General features: G+C 42.1%; 1 protein-coding gene across 3 annotated transcripts in view; it reads right to left on the bottom strand.

Moving 5' to 3' along the window:
- ARMH3 (armadillo like helical domain containing 3) overlaps window positions 1-14,879 on the bottom strand; it is a 128,879-nt gene that overhangs the window by 71,911 nt on the left and 42,089 nt on the right. For all 3 annotated transcript variants that reach the window (XM_055790299.1, XM_013300510.3, XM_027788893.2), the window contains 2 exons: window positions 1,826-1,908; window positions 1,189-1,315 (listed from right to left, as the gene is read on the bottom strand). In XM_055790299.1, coding sequence (XP_055646274.1) covers window positions 1,189-1,315; window positions 1,826-1,908 — 210 coding nt within the window. The remainder of the gene's footprint in view (window positions 1-1,188; window positions 1,316-1,825; window positions 1,909-14,879) is intronic.

Here is a 14,879-nt window from a genome sequence, read left to right as displayed (position 1 = left end):
AGGCTAATAAAAGAACCTCATCTTACTAGTTGCAATTCTGGGAGTAGGAAATGGGTTAGCAAAAAATCTTAGTTGCTCAGCGAGCACGACAATGGCCAAGTGATCCCTTACATAACAGATGAAAAACCGCAGGAAGTTTGTACAAAAGGGCATTTTTGCTTGCAGTTGGCAGGGAGTACTTGGTTACTTTTATTTAGGTGAGGATGGTTCTCTCGCATGTCAGAAGAGTGCTGTGACCAACTCTGTGTCTCCCAATGCCCTTTCACTCCCCTTACATGCTTATATTAACTCCTGTTGTTCACTGGGGATCATGCTGAGAAGGGAGCAGGGGGTGAACGGGAGAAAGGTCCTTCTAGAATAAAGCAAACAAACAACAGAGCTATATTCTTTTCTTCACACCTTCAAGTATGCTGGCATTACAGCAGTGCCACTGCAGCTGTCCTTGGCTGCAGGCTCCTGTGTATACGCTGCCTGATTATGTGTCCATGAATTCCTTGCTCTCCTTTGTTCTTCTTTTCCCTGCTGGGTCTCACTTGATGGCATTCCAGCATGCCTGCCTCTCTTTGAAGGATGGCAGCTTCTCCCTGTTTTGCCAGTAGGCACATTCTTCAGGCCAGTGATTCACTTGTCATTGCAAGCAGGTTTATGAGGGCTGTTTTCTTGGTTTGTTTTGGCAATGAGAATAGTAGATGTAATAATGTCTAGCACAACAAGCTTCTTATTGTAAGTTTATCAAATTCTTTTCCAAGTTCTTGTTTGCATTGAGTGTTTCTCTGTGCTGGCTGGTTCTGTAGCATGTACCTGCCTTCTGACTTGAAACTGTCCAATGTAATAGACACAAATTACATGAACATGCTTAAAATACCACATTACCCAGTTGTGCCTACAAATTTGTGTTTCCAACCACAGTAACTTGCTGCTAGAGATGCAATGGGTCTGTTCCTGTTTTTTTCTGACTAAAACAAGAAAAATTATCCCTTTAACAGGTTTAGCCCTCTCTCAGTCCTTAATTTATATTAATAATTAATAACTAGGACAAAACATGTCCTAGTACAAAAAAAAAACGTGTCCAGTCACCAAGACACACATCAGTAGCAGTAGGACAGAAAACCACCCAACACAAAACGCCCCTCCACCACCACCTCACTTCCAGTCAGCAGTGGTCCTGACCAGTCAGGAGGTACTCACCCATAGAATAAAGGTTGTCAAAATTCTGATGCATCCGAATGATTTCATAATACAGCTCATCATAGCTGCTGGGAGTGGGAAGAAAGGTGTCTCCGTAAGTGATGAACATGTTGAACAGGTTCACAACCTATACAAGGAAGTGAAAAATTACAACAGGAGTATTTAGCCAAAATCTGTTCTGCAACAGAAAGAATACAAACTATGTTCAAAACCTTCAAAGAAATAGCTCTCAGGTGCATTACACAGTATTGCATTACTTCATTGCTTTATCTATTATTTTCCTTAATAGTACAGAAGAGACAGACGAGAAGCTTAAATACTGTCATAGCTGGGGGGCCAGGAAAACAGGTTCCTATTCTTTTTTTATACAAAGGGCCACAGAACAAGAAAAAACATTACCAAGTCTGGAAAATTAAACTAAGCCTTTCCCCACATAGACTTGTTTATTTCAATAAGCAGACCCTACAGTGAGTCTTAAGCACTTCCCTTTCCAATCATCCAGCGAAACCAACCACAATGATATTCCTCCACTGTGTGGCTTTGTTCTGCTATCTCCTTACCAGAACCCTGGCTTCTTTCTTAAGATTCATTCAAGATTACATTGTTTAAAATAAGAGGATGTTTTTTCTGTACTCACCATAAGTGCAAGGGTGAAGATGTTGTGCTTGGCAAGCAACACAGTCTCATTGGACATGAGGAACTTCAACAAGTTGATCAAAGCTAGAAGAAAATAATACATGTTCTTTAAATAAAGTTAAAAGCAAAGCCATTCTTAAGTCAAACACAGGTGCATTTTCATTATCTAGTATAAACTAACCTAAATGCCAGCTGCTTACCTCCCAGAAATATATCAATTTACAGGGATGGGGTGTGTGATGCTTTTTGTGGCTAGAATACTGTGCTGGACAGGTAATTGACAGCCATTTTATTGTCCCACATTTATTCTCCTTCACTGACTTCCCAATCAAATCTGCTCAGGCTCAAGTTAAGTCTCTTGTTAGCTTAGTCAATTCACAGGAGATTTTTTCTGTGCACCAGATCTTGAAGTGAGCTTTGGGGTTGGAGAATTCAGCTGTCTCATTTCTGCTTCATACATCACCAACATGATGTATGCGCAGTCAGCCCCAAACTGTCACTCCTGTTGATACATGCAGTTAAAAAAAAAGTAACAAAAAAACATGGCATAGCTTTTCTGTAGCTCTATGTCAATGCTGCTGCAACGGAACAAGGAAGGATATAGTACTTTATTGTGTCAGTTACTGAGCACTGTGCAGTAAAGACTACAGATCTGGCTCACACTTGTCTTAAAAACAACAAAAACAAAAGCTCCTGCTGTAACCACCCAAAATCAGCTAGTGATAGTGGGAATTAACAAAAAGGTTGGCTAAAAGAGCTTTAATCAAACAGACTTTACAATAAACAGTTTTATTCCATACAATTGAGTAAAACGGAGAGTTCAAATGGAAAGTTCTTTATCTTGGTTTTTCTAGTACCTGAAAATTTCAAAATAGAAAACTATTTTCTTCTGCATTATAGCTGCTCAGAACTGAAGGCTGATGACTGCCTAGAACAGATTCTTAATGTACCCTCTGCTCTGAAGTCAACAGATTTCAAGACTTAAGACATCTGAATTAGATGGCCTGCAAAGTCAAACTGGAACACTATATAGACATTTTAGAAAAGGTTTTTAATTACCTACTAATTGGTAACTGCATCTAACAGAGCAATGCGAGGCATTACTTCAATTTCTTATAGGTACAACCAGTATTTGTTGATCTGTTCTTCCCCACACCATAACACAAGTGTTACACACAATTCAGTAACCTGTGAGAAAACTCCCGTTTCTGAGGACCCCGTAGCAAATACAGAACAGACCGTTCATCTCAGCCCAAAGGTACAGGCTATAAAATAGGAGAAGATAAAGCACAGAGAACAAGAATGAGCTAAGGGCAAAATTTAGATACACCCCCACCCACCACCCCCACCCCCTGCTTCAGGATTACAAAGTACTCAAAAAAAGGTAAAACCAGAAAATCTACAGTAAAAAGACAGATGTGAAGAGACTGATAAGATCTGGAATCAAACACAATTGTCAGATTCTGAATACAGTCCTCCAACCACTGAAGTTTATCAGGAGTATCAAAAGTTTATATATGCCCGGCAAAAGAGAAGCCTACAGCCCTAGTGTGGGCATTTACTCATCACAGACAGAAGCTACTTCAGTGTAATCTACACTGGTGACTTGATGCTGAGCCACAAACCAGAATGAACGAAGTTCTCCGCAAACTCCAGGCAAGCAAGTGATTTATCTTTCAGAGCTATTCCAGGCTTTAACAAGCAGCAGTAGCATCTCTCCCTTCCAAGACAGCAGCCCACCTCATGAAGCAGGTATATTAATACCTTTTCAATCCAGCCACAGAACTCCCCATACCATCATCACCTCATCATCAGACAAACTCCTGGGACCAAAAGCAGAGCCTGGATTCCACAACAATCCAGCTCTGGAAATACTTCTGTCAGATATTTTTCTGTAAAACAGCCGTTTCAAAACAAAGGAGTAGCAGGTACAGATGGGCTCTCCGCCAGAGCAGAGATCCAGCTAAAAACAGGTTGCCAAGGTAACCAAGCCTCCACAGCAAAAAAGTAGTCTCCCGCAGTCCGTGCCTTGGACTGAAGACAGCTGCCCTGCAGCTCTGTCATAGCAGCTTACTGGCCATCTCTATTTAATAGTTATAACCATGGGTTTACCTCTTTCCTGGCCACGCAAGTCCATGTAGCTGCATCTCATGACCAGGTGCTGCTGTTCAGCTACTAGCAGTTGAGGCTTCTGAAAGCAGAGTAGTAGTGCACTGGATTTCCTATAACAAGTGATGTGAAGCCTCTTGTTGGTCCCATTACCTCTCACTCTCCCACCAGAACCCTTCTGAAAGGCCCCTGCAGGTGGGTGATCACAGAGCACCATGAGAAGCCACTGAACATCCAAACACAGTGAACATGAAAGCCACCCGTGATGGAGACACACTATTTTTAAAAGAACAAGTGTAACCATTGCTTGTCTAGATAGAGGTCAAGTACTCACCAACTGACAGAGACAAACAAGTGCCCTACAACTGCCCACTGCAGTTACTTCTCAGCTACCGCCCTGAAGCACTTGCACTGCTCTACATTAATGACAACACTTGAAGCAGAATGGTTGCTTTGTTTTACCCCAACAGCTCCTATGTTCGTTCCAGCCATTGTGATGGATTTGCTCATTTAATTTTCCTGTTCCAGTTAGAAAGAAGAGATTACCACTGCTTGAAAGCAATCTTTATACCTGAACTACAATGCCGTCATAGCCTACTCACAGTCAGTCTGTGCTGTTCCTCCCCCAAGAACCAGAAGGGAGAGGAATGTGCTTCACATGAAGAAACTCAGTGCTGGGCTCGGAGCTGATCAGAAGAGTTAATCCACCAGGTTTACAGTTACTGTGTGTACTGCACAAAGAAATTTCCAACTGTTTGGAAACACACATTCCTAAAAATGTTGCAGTGCTCCTAGTTAGGTTATACGCTGTATCAATGCTCAAAAAGCAATCAACCTTCTTCCCCACCAGCCTCTGCTTAAGTGGCTCTAAGTAACAGGAACCCTGCGGAACACGAACTCTCAAACCTATGGCTACATGCGTCTCCACAGTTTGCTTGTAAGGCAGACCCTGTACTGAAAATGAGGACAGCTGTGCCCTGCAGTTTTCAGAATTAACAACCTTTAGATCTAGCTTCATATGTCCAGTGCCCTTCAGTGACAATTACACAAAATAAACCTCCAGAGCAAACGTCCAACTGGCTGACACCCCTCTGCCCCCGAGCTCCAAGGGAACACTGCTGCTACTACTCCTGAGCAACCTGAAGCCAAACCAGATGCGTTAGTTCTTCCCTGCTGCAATCAACTGTTTGTCTATGGTATCCCATCCGCAATTATCCATGTTTTTTCCCAGCGGAGGAGCAGTTCAGTCTCTCAGCTGCACAGGCAGACAGAACAGTGGCCCTTGCTTGGGCTCAGCCACATTATCCCAATTTGTGCTCCAGGATTTAACAGTGATGGACAGTTTGGCCATGAGATCTATTTCAACATTAACTGGAAAACAGTACCATTTTTGCAATAGCCTCTAAAGCCTTTTTTTTTTTTTTTCCCCCTAAAGATGCTTGTCTTTGGCATCCCTTACCAGGTCAAAATACACCCACTACACTGAGTCTTGAAACATACATAATTTCAAAATACAATAGTGTCACTGGAACTTCTTTCACAACAAAACCAGGAAGCTGTAACAGAAGTAAGCTAGCCGCCAGCAGTATTTGCATGCAAGCTTCTCATTTTGTGACCTAAGCTGAGTGCACTGGCTATGCTTCTTAAAATAAACAAGAAGAGAATGCAGCCTTGAACACCTACATTTACAGCCTCAAAACCAAGTAGAAAAGCATGTTAAGTGGAGACTTAAATTGGACACGAAGCCGTATGATTGGCTGTACGTGGAAGCAGCGTAAAGCATAAAGGCTGGTTTTTAGGCAATTTTCTCTCCCAAGGATTATTACAGTCAAAGGATGAAAAGTGATATCACCAGCTTTTACAGATACCCTCCCTGCTTTTTAAACTGAAATGACTGCAGTGAAAGAGGCTCTTAGCTCTTCCACTGCAATGCCACTTTTCAGGACAGACCCTTTCCCTTATCAGCTCTCGTGGTCAGTCTGTCTGCTGAGGACCAACAGTACTCCTGCTCAGTTATTTGCTGCCCTTCTTCAAGCCAATCCTCTGTAAGACGACTGTGGGCAGCCAGCATCTCTTCTCCTCTTCTACCAGGAAGGAGGTAATTCCTGTTAACAGATAGATGCCCTTCTCTCCCTCCTTCCCCTGTTCCTCCTTCCATAGCAGAATTACTTTCTCTCACTGTAAGCCTTGTTTTAAACATAAGTATATTTAGCCCCAGTTCATTTGGGATTCACACAAAGTTTCCGTCCTATTTAATGTCTCAGTGTTCACTGTTTGGATCATGTGTAATGCAACAGGAGCACAGAGGTAAGTTAAGTAGAGAAAAGGCGGAGGGAAAGGAGCAGTAGTACCATCCCTTGGGCAAGTCAGAATGCAGCACAGACTCTGCCAAGAGCATCATAAGGCTCTGATGTGTTATTGCACAACAGAGCAGAAGAGAACAGCCCTGAGACACACATCAATGAGAGCTTGGATGGGTTGAGCACAGCATGGAGGCCACTGTCACTGCATCTGCTGCGCTTACAGGTCAAAAATCTTCTAATGGTGCATATAATGGCCCTCAACAAAGGAGCAAGGGAGAAAAAGATGTGAGGGCTCCTCAGCTGCAGTACAACATCAGTTAACAGGATCCCGTACTCTAATAAAATCCTACAATTTTCTACACTCCAACTCTCAGGGCACACTGTGAAGAACAGTGATCTTCCCATTCCCTCTGGAAGTTACCATTGTACCAACTGAACATTCCATGTGCTCCTTTCAGTGTTTAAACTCCCAACCCCCTTAGGAGGATCCCCTACATGTCACTGCAGGGCAGCTGATAATGACATCTGGGCAACACTTCCATGCTGCAAAGAAATCCCCCGCCTACGAGCGCTTCAGCAGCACAGTGACTACCTGGACCTCTGATAGCTGGCCCATTCATATATACAAACTCCCAAGGCAAGGTCCAGACCACTCATTGTAGCACACGGTAAGCCAGATCTGGTAAGGATTAGCACTAAGAAGCTGTATTCGATTCCTCAAGAAGCAGCACTTCTGTGCTTCAATTCCTCCAACATAAAAGAAAAAACAGCACCTTCTATCTGCAACAGCACTGGAAGTATAAATAGAGCAATGAGAACAGCCCTGGCTGTACCCAGTCTGACCAAAGGCCCACTCCACACCCAGTATTGTGTTGCTGTCATCATCAAATTCCTGTTGAAAAGTAATACGTCAAACAACACTTTCTCATAATGCTTTTCCAGATTCCAAAATTCAGCATGACCCCCTTACACAAGGCGAACTACAGCATAGAGTGTGGAAATAACAGATTCTCACAGCATGAGAATACCATAACCACAGACCAGTACACTCTCCTATTCCAGACTGGAAGTCATACAGGCTAAGCTAGGATAACCATATATCCCACTGTGCTGTTAGGAAGAGGAGGAGAGACCCCAGAACAGAGTAATCACCTGTAATAAATGCTATACCTAAAGAGAAATTCAGAAGTAGGGAAGCAAAAGGCTCAAATATGATATACTGAGATGGCCCGCATGTTAAGATGGTGCAGATCTGGCCACGTTCAGCATGGGCAGACGCTCAGCAGAACAGTGATCAAAACAAACTCAGCAGGAGCTTAATATCTACAGACAGGGTTTGACAGAAAAGAACCAACAGAGGTAGTTTCCAGATAGAGCAGTAGGAACAGGCAGCGTGTCCAAGAAATAGCTATGTTGCTATTACAGACTAATGCACCAGAACCCCCCCAAGGCACAAATGATCCCAGCATCCTTGGACAAGTGAACCAATTACTGGGACAGCATCTGCAGCTTTCTGTCAATCAGTCAAAGCACTAGAAAACAAGACTGTTGCACCATTGCTGCAGTACCCTCCCAGGGAAGCAGGGGAAGCAATAAAAGCTCTGTCAACATCAGTATTCAACGCGCTTCAACTCGGCTCTGATAAGGAGGGAGCACCCTGCTCATAGTTGTAACAATTCACTGGCTGGACGGCTCCTCTCACTGCTGCCTCCCCACGTGCCACCACAGGCACAGCCAAATTTCTGCTCCTGGCCACCAAAGCTCTGTGGCAGGCAGCAGCTTGCTGTTGGCAGGCTCCCCATCACCAGCATCTCAGCACTCTACAGCTGTTCCCTCTTCTCCCCATGACTCCCAGGGTACAAGCAAGAAAGCAGCCTGTATTCTTAATGAGAAACAACAGCTTGCCAGAGGGCTGGAGCGCACAATAGCATATAACCCATTGCTCCCAGGATCAGTCGAGTAGGCCACTTCACTTCCAATCCTTTCCTTTCCTTATATAGTCTCCATCCCTGGTACTCACTGTTCCTGCCTAACCACAGCCAACGGTGTGAAAATTGCAAGCTTAAGGGAAATGCTGATTGCCGATGCCAGCGCAATGCTGCTTGATAGCAATCCAGCAAGCAGTAAGAAAGAAACCAAAATTTCCAACTTTAAGCTAAAGCTCACATGGAACAATGCACTTTTTTCTCAAAATTAAAAAATAAAAAAAGCACACACCCACAAACTTCATTCCCCTTTAGAGAAAAGGGAAATACTGAGCTCAATTCTATTCTGTCTGACAATGCAGGTTCACACTGTTAATTAAATAGTAGTCTTGGGAGTTAAGGTTGCACATTTTTGCTTGGGGTTTTAAGGCAGAAAAGGAGGAGAATTTGGAGAAAGGGCAGAAATATTGTGTGAGAACATGGAAAGACTGCAAAGCAAGGGACCCAGGAGTGCTGCTTCTTGAAAACAAAAAGGGGAGAGGCATAAATCACTGCATTCTGAATGATGCAACCCCTACGTGCAGACAAAGAAATGACTGAACAGCTCTGGCTGTAACACTTGTCATCAATGGAACTGTTTCCCAGGAGAAATTATCACACTATCTCCACTAGGTCACAACAATCTGCAAACTGTTAGGGATTCACAATCAAATTCTCCAGTGTTAGCTAGCTTTATTTAAGGAGTAATTTGCACAACAGAGCAACATATCCAGATGAGACCTGCCAGCCTGAGGCAGGATGACCACAAGGTTACTAGACTTTTGCCCACCTAAATGACTGAATTCCCTTTGTGCTCATCTGAGCAAGGCCCTGTTAATTTCCATCCTGATCCTACTCGGTGATCAATAACAGCCACAAAACTTGTATTATTTGTTTTCTCTCCACTGGCAACCGGGGTCAAACCCTTTATCATCAGTATTACAATAGGTCAAAATAAAGTGAAGGTATCTAGAATTAAGAAATAGAATGCTAAGATGGATTTAAGCAAAAGCAGATGCTTCCTAAAAATGCCCCAGGTGGTGAATTTAGAACATCCTGTTTTACAAGACCACCACTGAGTTTCTGCATTTCTTACACCATCTTCTTTAGGAGATTTACACCAGTACATTTCACCAAGTGGCTGTGTGCTCTTACCCTAAGTGTTTTTTTTACTTTTGGTTTGAAGGAGGTAACGTGGAAAGGTTTACATGAAATTGAAACACTAGTTGAGAATGGCAGTTCACAGGTCTTCTGCCTGCGAGCTTTGTAAGAACTGGGGGTTTCTTTGGGGCAACAGGGAGAAGCACAGAAGCACAAATTCAGTAAATCAATTAATATCAACCCACAACATACATCACAACTACAAAGTTTGTATTTTAGAAGTATATTTCAACTTCAATCCTTTCCTAAATTCACTGAAATAGCTAAGAGAAGTAACAGTTGCACTCCTGTACCAAGTTTGTGCCAACGTGTCCAACTAAGCACCAGCATTCCTATGAGTAAAGAAAATGGGAGACTCCAAGGGTTGCCAACTCCCACTACCTATTACGTGGCACATAACTGTTACAGTTTTTAGTTTGTGTAAGAAACTACATTCTTTCCAATAGATTTTCAGAACTATTCTACCTCCTCTGAAGCTTCGCTAGAGTCAACAAGCACAGGCACTTGTGAACGTCTTGGGCTTCCTACTAAAACAGCTGGCCAATATTATCTATTTTCTTTCAATTTCAAAGATTAAGAACAGAGATAAAGCTTGCTGGTCACCTATCTACAAGTAAAGGTGAGGTAAGTTGCCATAGACAAGGACACTGCACAAAATCTAAGTTAATCATGATTTTAATACTTACTGAACTTATTTAATACTTGATGAACCACTTAGAAATAAACACTAGTTCCAAATCTTCAACTTAATGACCCAGTTCTCTGGAATACTAAAGGACTTGCTGGTTTTTTGCAATCCTAGAGCTAAGCACCTCTACCCTCAGGATGCTAATACAAGACCTGTGAAGTCCTGCCCATGTCCTTCTTGGCACAGAAAAATAGTCATAAGCGTGGCTGAAAGAAGAAAACATTCTTTCCTCTTTCAAGCATACAATACATTAAGAGGCACTGGGAAAAAAAATGCACCCAGGATACACACCTAAGTTAGATGCTATTTCTCATTCCTCGGTTTCCCACGCTGAAGAATGGTCCCCAGGAAGGCATTTAAATAAGAGAATAGGAAAAGGATATTTAGTTCCATCCTTGAGCATTAAAATTGCTGAATAGCTCCCTTTCCAGACCATGCAATGATTTCTAACCCAAAGTTTCTATCCGATAACACCTCTCCCAGCCTGCCTAACACTCTAACCCCAGACCTCATCCTGTCTAGTCTCTCCTACACTCAGGGCTTCCTACTCCTCCTAAAACACTATCACTGCCGATTCACCTTAGGCTCTCCATCCTCCCAGGTCAAAAATCTCTCTCGTTCCAATGACCTACCCTCCCCATCAGCTCAGAGCTCCCATTTCTGTTGCAGCCGCTCAGCATCTCAGCTTTAACCAGCCTGGACACTGCTCCTGCTTCTTCCTCAGCTTCTGGTGCTCCCACTGAACTACCACTGGGAACTGCAGAGGGAGCTCATCCTTTCTGCTTCCAGCCCCATTCCTCAGTGAGGTGGCACTCACTTAAAAAAGCCACCATCACCTTGTACTTTAACAACTCATGAGATCCCAAATCTCCAGCATGGCATATGGCTGGGAGCTCTCAGTCACATAGGGGTTCTTATGTGCAGCTTTGAAAAGTTGGGTCAGCCTCCCACTATCAAAAGGCACGGAGAAATGAGAAGGTAAGCACCAGGTAAAACCTGCATTAGGTAGAATATGTTGACCTACACAGGTGTTAAAACTCTAGCATTTGTTCTATAGTTCTCTTTACAGTTTACAAGCATCACAGTGAAGTCAGAAAGCATTTCTGCTGGAAGGTATTTGAAAGGTCAAGTCTCACATAATGACTTATTTTTTCTTCCCAAAACAGTAAGTTCAAGCAGAACCTTTCAAAAAGAGACAAACAAACCTTTGTACCCACCCTAGATTTCATTTAATGAAAGCATTTTACGCTTAACACACAAGCTCCTGTTCCTTCTATCCTATCCCTACACATGACCTTTATTATTAGTTACCTTTGAAGATGCTGTGCTAAAGAGGCTGTTTTTATGCTTGCAACATCCTTCACAGCTTAAAGACCTTTCTTTCTTACTCTTACTCTTTTTTTAAAAATTACTTTCTTGCAATTCTTTATCACACAGAAATTACCACAGCAGCCTTATCTATGCCATCAGCTGCACAATGACCGCTTTCTCTGAACTCTTAAGACTTCAGACGCATGCAGAAGACAGTACTGGTGGATCCTGAACTTTGGTAGCATTTTTTAAAGCCACATAAGACATTCTGTGAGTTTTTAAGGTCAAATTTTTGGTCTTTAATTCTTTTCCCTAAAATCTTTAAGTCATTTGCTAAACGGCCAAGCAGCTATATAGTCTTTCAGAGTCTCATGGCATGTATGATCAGGCATTTTACCAGTGAATTAGACTTTCTGGTATGGTAGTATATGAATCGTGCCTCCACGAGGGCTGCAAGAACACAAGCTTCCCTTGCCATGTAGCTGCTGCAGAATGTGCCAGTGACAGAGGGATTAAGGGGAGATGCAACATCACCTGATTTCCAATCTGTTTAGCAACACAAATCAGAGGGCTGAAGCAGACCCGATCAACAGTTGGAGAACCAGAAATGCCATAAGTAACAAATGCTATCAGTTATCAATATTTCAGCCACAGAAATAACAGAGCAAAGTACAAGTGACTAAACAATACCACCTTAAATATACACTGTATAAGGGCAAATGTGTTATATATACTGAAACTGGGGGGTGGGGGGTGGGGTGTGGGGTGTCTCCCCCCCAAAATATTACTGCATACTTTAAAATGTTCCACAAAGAAACCTTTCACCTCTTTAGTATTCACCAAAACAAGATTTTGAAAGCAGTATTATCCTGGTGCCTTAAATACAGAAACTGACAAAATCTAAGAAGTCTACAAAAAGGAAAACAGTATATTTTGTCCCGTGGCATTGTAAGAATCTGCTTTGATAACCCTAAAATTTAAAAAAATGGAGAAAAATAACTTCTTGATAGTGCTGCATATTTGAAGTACCTTCATTTTAACAGTGCATTCAGCATCTATCAAATTAACTAAGCTACAAGATAAGACACTGTAGCCCTTACGTTACAATAATTTGGAAACCAATCTTCAAAGCTTACTAATTGCAAAGCTCATTTTTAATCCTACTTTGCATTCAATTACTCTAATAAATAGCTATTTCACCATTATTCATTATTATATTTAAGATTTTTTTATGATCTACTCTTGCTATTATAAGCCTATATGAAAATTGCTTTTCTGTTTCTTTAAACATGGATTTGCTTAAAGCAAACCATAGCAACTGCAAAGAAGTTACCTGCACCCCCTAAGCTCAGAGTGAATTGCTCAAGCATTACTAATTTTGAGGTGGGAGGAGTTGAAGAAGTGAAGTATTTTTATATAAAAAGCTTAAATGACTCATGAAAACTCTTTTGGCATAGCTTATACGAGCTTGACAACAACATATATAGCACCTTCCATCACTCAAGTGCTGTACAAACTAGTTAAGAGTTTAATGATTAAAACCCAAGCCCCACCTTTATGACCAGCAAAACCAACCTCATTTTCACATGACAAGGAGCAGAACTCAAGATTCAACTGTGTTCATTGGGCATAACATGCTATTTCTGAGAGCAGGGAACTGGTTGTTACTGAGTAAAGTTTCCTTATCAGCTCTATAAAGTACCTTACATATGACATTCAATAAATCAGTGTTTAAAAAGTATAAGGTACCTGGCACAACAGTCCAGGAGATTCCCAGTTGGCTAAAATATCTGTAAGGGAACAGGTCAACTGACCATATCCCACTTAATTTCTGACCTTGGCCACACTTCTAGGCTAGTCACCAGTAATGGTATGCTGCCACAGCAGAGTAAAAAAAAAAAAAAAAAAGTATTTTCTTCAGTGCTCAAAGGCAAGGGCCATACACTAATCACAGATAATTGAACTGAAGCTACAAATCTAATAAAAAGGTCTATTAAAGAGGAACCAAGATCAACACGCATCTGGATCTGAATGTCTGCCTCACCTATCAGTAACTGTGCTTGGTAATCATTTTCATAGGCTAATGAAGTTACAATTGCTTTTTGCTCTTCAGCATTCTTTTTAGGATATTCCAGAATTTAGCTCCACTAGTGAACTGGTATTTCTTTTCACACTACTTTTAGCTAGAGCCAGCTTAAATATGCTACTTTTGCCACCTACAGATCTTCCTTTTTGTCACTCCTGCTTTCAACTCTCACCTCCTACACATCACTCTGTCAGCTAAATATTCTTGGTCACCTGGTCAGCACAGGTAGAGATTTATACTGTATTGAGTGCCATGGTCCTGGCCCACCGATTTAATATGAAAGAATTAATCTATAGGGAAGCTAAGGCTGGATCAGAACCAAAGACCCAGTAACAATATTGCTCTTCCTCAAGTTCAGACTTTGAAAAAGGAAGTCCAACAGAAGTAATATCATACATAAGCAATGTGCCACATAGTGGCGTATCCAAAGAACTATGAAGTATTACAGACTGCACGAACAGCCTGATATGTGTCCTGAGAGATGCCAAACACCTGGCTCCACTGCTTCTCTCTGTAATCATTGCAACTTATAATCAAAAAAGAAAACGCAGAAACTTTCTCCAAGTGCTGCTGGCCTTCCATACTGAAGACAAAGCACTCACAAAGGAAAAGCATCTATCAGTCAGATGACACACGAATGGCTTCCCTTAATTAGAGACTCACTAATAGTAGAATTAGCAAGTGAACAGAAGGCTCCATACATTGCTACTGCTTCCACCTACAACCTTTAACTCAGTTAACTCAGTTACTCTGCACCCTCTACCGACTACCTATCCCACAGTATTCCCTTTGTCTTCTCCCACTCAATTTTCTGCCTGAAACAAGCCTCCTCCTTTTACATGCCAGGTAAAATTCTCTCCCTTTCTTTCAATACTTCCTTCTATCAATTCCCTCCAGCTTCTTTGTTCCACTCAGCTCTATTGGGGGGCTTCCATTGCTATTATCCACACTGCACAACAGGAGCATTGCTTCCATCATCACACACCTTGTCATTCAAGAAGACAAGTGTGGGCTTGAAGGCCTTCTATAAAGCACACCTGATGGGGCAATCTGAGATCTCAGACCTTACAGTGAATAGCTTCTCCCTTTTAGCTGTTCATCTAGCAGTGATAACTAATTCTTCGATCCAAAATAAAAGGCCAAAGGGGAATATGCTCACATAAAGGACAGAAATGAATTCAGAAGTCCCTGTGCTCTGGTATGGAATCATCCGTCAGATAGATCAAGACCAGAAAAACAGCCATTCTTTCACATCAAAGACAGCAGCATTTGGGGTAATCAAAGAGCAGCCTTGACAGGGATAAGAGTTAATTATGAAATATATTTCAAGATAGGGCTGGCAATTAGCATTCAGTCTGCCACGTATAGCGCTCCAGAAGTACACATCTGGAGCAGCCAGGACGGGCCCTTTTACAGGGACACATACCACTCAA

The sequence above is a fragment of the Falco peregrinus genome, chromosome 1, assembly GCF_023634155.1.
Source record: "Falco peregrinus isolate bFalPer1 chromosome 1, bFalPer1.pri, whole genome shotgun sequence".
Taxonomy (NCBI): Eukaryota; Metazoa; Chordata; class Aves; order Falconiformes; family Falconidae; genus Falco; species Falco peregrinus.
This window is presented reverse-complemented; position numbering and strand designations above follow the sequence as displayed.